The sequence below is a fragment of the Gossypium hirsutum genome, chromosome D11 (genome assembly GCF_007990345.1).
Source record: "Gossypium hirsutum isolate 1008001.06 chromosome D11, Gossypium_hirsutum_v2.1, whole genome shotgun sequence".
NCBI lineage: Eukaryota > Viridiplantae > Streptophyta > Magnoliopsida > Malvales > Malvaceae > Gossypium > Gossypium hirsutum.
In genome coordinates, this window is record NC_053447.1 from 16,016,291 (window position 1) to 16,024,706 (window position 8,416).

The 8,416-nt window shown below is 32.6% G+C and overlaps 1 protein-coding gene across 1 annotated transcript; it reads left to right on the plus strand.

The window, feature by feature from the left end:
- The first annotated feature begins 1,922 nt into the window (after positions 1–1,922).
- On the plus strand, positions 1,923–6,156 carry LOC107912598 (glucose-6-phosphate 1-dehydrogenase, chloroplastic). Its single transcript, XM_016840838.2, has 10 exons — positions 1,923–2,340; positions 2,820–3,010; positions 3,146–3,240; positions 3,345–3,459; positions 4,047–4,252; positions 4,340–4,489; positions 4,575–4,695; positions 4,792–5,021; positions 5,123–5,323; positions 5,671–6,156. The coding sequence occupies exons 1-10, from the start codon at positions 2,142–2,144 to the stop codon at positions 5,921–5,923; spliced, it is 1,761 nt and encodes a 586-aa protein (XP_016696327.1). The 5' UTR covers positions 1,923–2,141; the 3' UTR covers positions 5,924–6,156.
- Positions 6,157–8,416: the final 2,260 nt, after the last annotated feature.

Here is an 8,416-nt window from a genome sequence, read left to right on the forward strand (position 1 = left end):
ACATAATTGGTTTGTTTTGCAAATGCAGGGTACTTATCTGATCTTCACAATGCTCAATCACTAACTGGTTATGTTTTCACATATGGTGGTACTGCAATTTCTTAGCGTTCTATGAAACAAACAATTGCTGCTACTTCCTCTAATCATGCTGAGATTTTGGCAATCCATGAGGCTAGTCATGAATGTGTGTGACTAAGGTCTGTAATTCATCACATATGAAAAGATTGTGGTTTATGCTCTGAAAAATAAAAAGCTTCAACAGTTTTATATGAAGATAATACAACTTGCATTGCACAACTTAAGGGAGGATATATTAAGTGTGATAGAACAAAACATAAATCATCAAAATTTTTCTTCACTCGTGATCTACAAAAGAATAGAGATATAAATGTTCAACAAATTCGTTCAAGTGAGAATTTGACAGATCTTTTTACTAAGGCGCTCCCTATTGCTACATTTGAGAAGTTAATTTTCAACATTGGATTGTGTCGTTTTAAAGATATTAAGTAATGCTTACATGAGGGGGATTAAATTCGTTCTTTTAAGGTTGTGACATATTGTGTATCAAAGGATTATGTACTCTTTTTTCCTTCACTAGGTTTTTGTCCCACAGGGTTTTTCCTAGTAAGGTTTTTAATTAGACATATCATTTGTACAATGAACATCTAAGGGAAAGTGTTATGAATATTATTTAATGGATGTTCAACCTTTCAGCTTTTATCTCCCTTGACCTTCCACCTTTCATCTTCTTTAACCATCTTCCTTAAACCTTTCATCTCCTTGTAACCCATTTTTCTTATTTATGTATTAGAATATAAAAAGTCTAATCTCCTTATATATATATAGTGGAGTATACTACTTGTAAGTATGATGAAAACATATAGAATGAAATAGAAATCCTCATATTCTCATATCCATCTTTTATCTATTAGTTTTGTATAATAAATTTTAATTTATTCTTAATTATTACGTTGAAACTTTAATTTTAATTTTAAATTTTATATTCCACGAACACCGTTACTTACATTATACTATTTTCTATTATTTCCACCTAATTTAAAGTGAAATAAACACTTTTATCACTGTAGCCACGTGGAAATAAATTAAATTTATGTAGAAATAATTAAAATTATTTTTAAAAATTGCACAATTTAGATTTATTAATCATTTTATAATTTAATAAAATATTGCATTAATAAATTTCCCATAACTTAAATAAAATTAAAAGTAAAATTTAATATATACAATTATATCAAATAAAAAATTATTGTAACATTATACATTAAATTAAATCAAAATACATGTAATTTTGCAATTCATCCGTAAAAATATCATATACACATTGAAGGTAAAACATTAAAAACTGAAGACCATAAATTTGATTAATGCTATTTTTATTTAACACTTACCATATTTAAAAACTAAAGAATATTTAAATTACTTATTTAATAATTTTTTTCAACCTATCTAAACCTGGTACTGTTTCGTTAAAATTTATAATTTTATAATAAGCAGTTATAGTTTTGTTAATAAATAAACTTTTTATTTTAGCCGATTAAGTCTTAGTTTGATTGGTATCGATATTCTTAGATTGTCTTAGTTTGATTGGTATATAGGAAGATATAAGTTAGAGCATACTGAAGCGTATTATCCTCCTATAACCTATATTTCTTTCTTAGATTATATAAAATTAAAATTAAAAATATTGTTGCTTGTGATTCCTTTCTTTGGTCCCTCGCCGGATCATTACACAAACTTGCATCATATATTTCTTTCCATTATTATTATTTTTTGTTGAAGTTCCATTGTTTATTGATTTGGACTCAACCCAAGAAAGGAATCCTGAACGCTGAAGCTGATGAAATAGCCGCTTTTACCGCCACTATATATATAATAAAAACCTGATAAGATTAAAACAGAATCTAAAAGAGGAAATGTTCCTGACCTCACATTTCAGATTTCATTAGTATTTTTGAACAACTCTAAAGGGCAACGATATTTTTCTAACATTCTTTTCCTAAGTACCCCAAACATCTATCTCCTAACTCGCATCATAATCCAACAATGCACGCAACATGCTTGCTTTAACATTTGTTTAGTTTTTTCTTTTTTCTTTATTCCCTTATTTATTCATCATTTGCATGGCTGCACAGATTACTCCTCCTCCTTCTTCATCTTCTTCTTCACTTGCCTTCTCTTCTGAATTCAATGTTTGGAAGCCAATGAGATGTTGTTTCTTTAAATGGGTTTCTCAAGTTTGCCCCAGAATCCGTCCAACCAACCATTTCCGGATCAAATCCTCTAATGGACATCCATTAAATGCTGTTTCTATGCAGGGTGGTCAGTCATTTTATTACTTTTTAAAAAAAAAAACTGTTTGATTTGTTCATAATACGCACTGAGCTGTATTTGCGAATGAAATTTAGATAATTGATTTTCAGTTGGTAATAATGTAACCTGTTATTTACAACTTGCAAGCATTCTAGTTGTTGGATTTTGGAATTGTTGAAATGGAATAAGCTGCTTTTACCTTTCAAGATTTGAGATATAAATACTTTGACTTCACCTATGTATGATTTCTGGGAAGCTTTGATGCTGTGTACTAATATGATTTTGGTGGATAATTATCAATTTGTCAAATAATAAACTATTTAAAGAGGTTTTTAGATTAGTCTAAAGCGGTGCAATAGTTTCTTTTACCATGTATTCGTAATTGTGATTGAAAGCCTGTTTTGGATTCTGGAAACCATGTGATTTTGTGTATTCTTCATCAAGTTTGTGGTTGGTTTAGTTTCTCACTCGAAGGCTTTTGGGATTAGGTATGGACGGAAGCCCTTTGGCGAAAGGGATCAACCCTGAAGAACAAGAAGAATTTTTCATCGACATCTTGGACAAAGAGGAAGCACTGTCTACACTCAGCATAACTGTTGTTGGAGCTTCAGGGGACCTTGCTAAGAAGAAAATTTTCCCCGCACTTTTTGCTCTTTACTATGAAGATTGCCTTCCTAAGGTAAAATCTTCTTCATTTCTTTCTGAAGATCGAATAATTTTCTTTGACTGGAGCCTACATGATTTCTATATGGCAGAAAAATAAGACATTGGCAATGACTAGTGAGTTTGTGCTATGTTTCCTCTTGTTATGCAGAACTTTATAGTTTTCGGTTATGCTCGTACTAAACTCACAGATGAAGAGCTCAGGAACATCATTAGCACAACTTTAACTTGTCGAATCGATAAGAGGTAAGATTATTATCATGCTGGAGTAACTTGACTTATCTCGATCATGTTATATCTAAAAAGTCAGTATGTTGTTGTGTTGATTTATTACATGCTATGACTTGTAGGGAAAATTGTAAAGATAAAATGGAGCAGTTCCTGAAGAGATGCTTTTACCATTCAGGTGAATATAATTCCGAGGAGAATTTTGCTGAACTAGACAGCAAGCTGAAAAAGAAAGAGGTAACATGTTAGCTTGCATTTTTTCTCGGTTTCCTTAACCTCGAATCAATCTTATTCTGTTGTTTTCGTATTTCCTTTTAAGACTAGCTTAAAAATGTACATGTAGGTACAGGAGCTGCATAGGTTTTAGCAATGCATATCTAATGGTATTAGGTTTGCTATCTTTTTGGAGTGGGATGAAACAGACTTGAGAATCTGAGAAATTTTCTTTAGATTTATGGAAAATTTACTTTTGAAAACGAACTATTGCAACCACAACATATAGCATTTTCTAACATTTTACAATTTGTTTCACCTACAAATTGTGATACCACTACACGATCCTCTCATTGAAGTCCTGACATTTTTAGAATGGTGCAATAGTGGAAGGTTTTTCATGTTTGTTCTTGTATGATAATACCGGGGAATTGGCCTTAGAAAAGATCGATTAAGATCTGATACTTAATGAAGTATAATACAGAAGGTTAGAAAATGATATCAAGGATTATCACTCATTGGGATGTCTTATTGAACCTAATGATGGATTTCATTGTTTGCCTGCTAAACACGCAATACATGCAAACTGATAGAAATAGCTTATTTTCCAGGCTGGAAAACTGTCAAACAGGTTATTTTACTTGTCGATACCTCCAAATATATTCGTGGATGTGGTGAGATGTGCCAGCATGATGGCCTCTTCAGCAAACGGCTGGACAAGGGTCATTGTTGAAAAGCCATTTGGCCGTGACTCAGAGTCCTCGGCTGAGCTAACAAGATGTCTGAAAAAGCATCTAACTGAGGATCAGATATTCAGGTACATCTTGCTTTACAGTTTTTAAAATGAAAATGTCGAAGTTGATGAAACTAATCGAACATCTTAATTTTAATTATGCTTTTTTAGGATTGACCATTACTTGGGTAAGGAGCTTGTTGAGAACCTCTCAGTGCTTCGCTTCTCGAATCTTATTTTCGAACCTTTATGGTCAAGGAATTATATCCGCAATGTGCAATTCATATTTTCTGAAGACTTTGGTACTGAAGGACGAGGAGGGTGAGTTGCTGTTCATCTTTTTGCATTTAAAAACACGGTTCTTTTCAGTGACCAAGATCACTTATGTGTTTCTTATTGATTTCAGTTATTTTGATAATTACGGGATCATACGGGACATAATGCAAAATCATCTCCTGCAAATACTGGCACTATTTGCAATGGAGACCCCTGTCAGCTTAGATGCTGAGGACATTAGGAATGAAAAGGTAATATTATTACCTTTGACATGATTTACTTTTACATTGTTTTTAGTTTTCCGGAAATTCTATTTATCAAGAATCTAACATGGTGGGCATTTTCAGGTAAAGGTTCTGAGATCAATGAAACCATTGGAACTAGAAGATGTCATCATTGGTCAGTATAAGGGCCACAACAAGGGTGGTAGAGCATATCCAGGTTACACCGATGACTCAACTGTACCGAAGAACAGTATAACGCCTACATTTGCAGCAGCAGCTTTGTTTATCAATAATGCTAGATGGGATGGTGTCCCTTTTCTCATGAAGGCCGGAAAAGCTTTGCATCGGAAGCGGTAGGTGGATATTTTTATTCTTTGATTTTTATCACAGGCCTATGCCTTGTAATCATTCTTATAATTGAATGGATTGAAAAGTTGTGGACTTGAAAACCCAGGGCGGAGATCAGAGTTCAGTTCAGACACGTTCCAGGTAATTTGTACAAGCGTAATTTTGGAACTGATTTGGACAAGGCTACAAATGAGCTTGTGCTGCGTGTGCAACCTGATGAAGCCATTTATCTGAAGATCAATAACAAAGTTCCTGGTCTTGGAATGAGATTAGACCGCAGTGACCTTAATTTGCTTTATCGAGCCAGGTAGAGGGTTAAATTAACTGTTTTTCAACTCTATATGCTGCTTTCTTTCATTGACCTGCACTTAACGAGCTTGATATTGGAAACTATAATGTTCTGCATAGTAAAAACAATCATTGCTGGCCATTTTTTTTAGTTCAGCGGCATCTTTAGACCGGCAAACCCATCGGTTTTCCCTTAAAATCACAGATTTTACAACTACCCTTGGCAAAATAAAGATTTCTTGCCAGAAAATGCATATCTAACAGGATTCAATTTGAAAAATAAAGATAATTTTTTGTCTGAAACTCCTTATTTCCTTCCAAGATTCTCTCATTGCATGAACTTAAGACTCCGGTTATGATATTCAGGTATCCAACAGAAATCCCAGATGCATATGAGAGGTTGCTCTTAGATGCTATAGCAGGGGAGCGAAGGTTGTTCATTAGAAGCGATGAGCTCGACGCTGCTTGGTCACTGTTTACGCCGTTGTTGAAAGAACTTGAAGCAAAAAAGATTTCTCCAGAACTATACCCTTATGGGAGCAGAGGACCCGTCGGAGCACATTATCTTGCAGCCAAGTACAATGTTCGGTGGGGTGATGTCGGGGGTGAAGACGACTAATGCTCCAAAAGTATCAAACAATTGAATCCTGAATACTCATTGTAAGCCATAGCAGAGCTGTTTCTTTCAAGTGTGTCGTGCATTTCAAGTGATACTTGTATTCACAAATCACAAGTTTGAAATCATTATTTCACATGCTGATGCATTTGGCATGTATCAAAACTGAAGATGTGAAAACTGTTAGTAGTCTGCAATTATACTTATTCAATTTAATACACCAAGTTTTAGTTCAATATGCATATACTAATTTCATTAAAATTTTAAGCTACATTTTGTGCAAAAGATAAATTGATTACTAACATCTCAAATTAGTGGGAGATTATTAATAATTTGCAATATTTAGTAACCCTCCATTGCTAAGAAATATATAAGTTTATATATGTTCTTCAAAACTAAGCCAAATGAGTCTACATGATTAGCTCATGTATATATATTCACAGATTGACACTAGGGATAAGTTTATCCATATATTTCTAACAAAAACTATTATACTTATTATTTATGTTGTTTATATATGTTGTTTCATTACTTATTTTTTTTTTATTTTTAGGGTTAAATCATTATTTAGGTTTGAACTTAACAACTTTTGTTATGTTGGGGTTTGAATTTTTTTTGTCAAATTTCGAATTTGACAATTGTTCACACATTAGGACTTGAACTTGGCAATTTTTCCTATACTAATACTTAAACTATAAGGCTTTCAAGGACTAACTTGGACAAAAAAAAAATTTAAGTCCTAATATAGGAACATTTGCCAAGTTCAGGCCTAACTTGAATAAAAAAAATTCAAGTCCTAATATAAAAACAATTACCAAATTCAAAATCTAACTTTAAAAGAGTTACCAAATTCAATTCTCAAAATATGAATTAACCCTTATTTTTATAAACTATTGTCTTTTTTGAATTGCATATCCATTCCAGTATTAATTTGATTTTTAGGGTTCCTACAATACCACTGTTGGTGCATAGGCTGAAGTGTACCACAATATTTTGAAACTAATGTTGGTATATCTCATGCCACAACTTCAGTCAAACATGTGCCAATATTAGTCAAATTGATCTACATATTGTCGGTAGTTTTTTTACGACAAATATACCTCTTATTTTAACAGATAACTTGACAGCAAAATTTGTGATGATTAATAGTAGATAGTGGTTATTTTTATGATGGATATATTTTGGTGATTATCTTAGCTGATAATGAATAGCTTGTGTGATAAGGCAACAAGAACTTGATCAACTAATGTGAAGATTATATGTTAAGGTTTAATAATCATATGTTTCTTGAAGATAATGCAAGTCATAGTTGATGAACATATTGAAGATAATATGGATGATTAATAAGAAGATAATGTGGTATTTTTGGTAATAATATGTAAAAGCTTATTGTACAAATTAGTGTAACTACATTTTTTGGTACACTTAACTACTAGATTTTTTTTTGGGGTTTGGTATTAAAATCATCCATTTAAAGTTGAACTCAATGTCCACTACTATTAGATGGTTCAAATTAGGCATATTGATTGAAAGACTAGAATAAGAGTTTTAGTCAAATCAATTGATGAAAAGGTGTTGAGGTGTATGGTTACTAGATGGGTACCTCTCTACATTGAGGCAAATGGTGTCCAAACTCCTATAGTTGAGACAACATGGATATAAGAAGAAGATAAAACAGTAAATTATAACTCAAAATCTTAAATGTTATATTTGTAGCTGTAGATCCAGAAAAAATTAGATTGGTTTCAAAATGTGTATCCACACGTGAAGCATAAATCGTACAAGAGACCATGCACGAGGGGACACCAGGAGTCAAGCTCTCAAAACTCTAGATGCTCACTTCTAAGTTTGAATCATTACAAACGAATGATAGGGAAACTATTGCTGAATATTATGCCAAACAATATGATATTACTAATGAGGCATACTCTTGGTGAAGTGTATCTTGATGAGAAACTACTTTTAATAATGCTAAGATTACTCATTGAAAATTTTACAATGAAAGTTAAAGCAATTGAAAAAGTCAAAGACATGAGTACCATACGTATTGGTGAGCTAATTGAATCACTACAGACTTTTAAAATGAAACTACATGAGGCACAAAATGGGCAACACAAAAATAAAAAAGACCATAGCATTGAATGTAACTACGGTAAAAGGTACATACGAAGATGCTTAACATCAAGGTTTAGTCGAGGCATTTGAAGCAAAGCGGTGGCGACCCCATTCCTAAGCCACTTCATCTTTTCCAGGCATTGCTGGTAATATCCGATCTTGTAACCGTTTTTAAGATGAAGAGTGTTACTATTTTTGTGCGACACCCTACACAAGATCCGTTGGTCGAATCCGAACAGATATATCACAATACGTTGTCGAAATAACTCAAACTATTTATATTCATTTCGCTAAGTAATTTAACATACAATCTTAATGAATCTCATACATTTTCAATTTCAGTCATAAACATGCACAATAGAAGTTCACTAGTTTTTTTTA

Coding starts and splice junctions, on each gene's coding strand:
- LOC107912598 (XM_016840838.2), top strand. CDS start 2,142: ATGGCTGCACAGATTACTCCTCCTCCTTCTTCATCTTCTTCTTCACTT. Junction 3,241..3,344: donor ACTTGTCGAATCGATAAGAG/GTAAGATTATTA, acceptor TATGACTTGTAG/GGAAAATTGTAAAGATAAAA. Junction 4,696..4,791: donor AGGACATTAGGAATGAAAAG/GTAATATTATTA, acceptor GGGCATTTTCAG/GTAAAGGTTCTGAGATCAAT.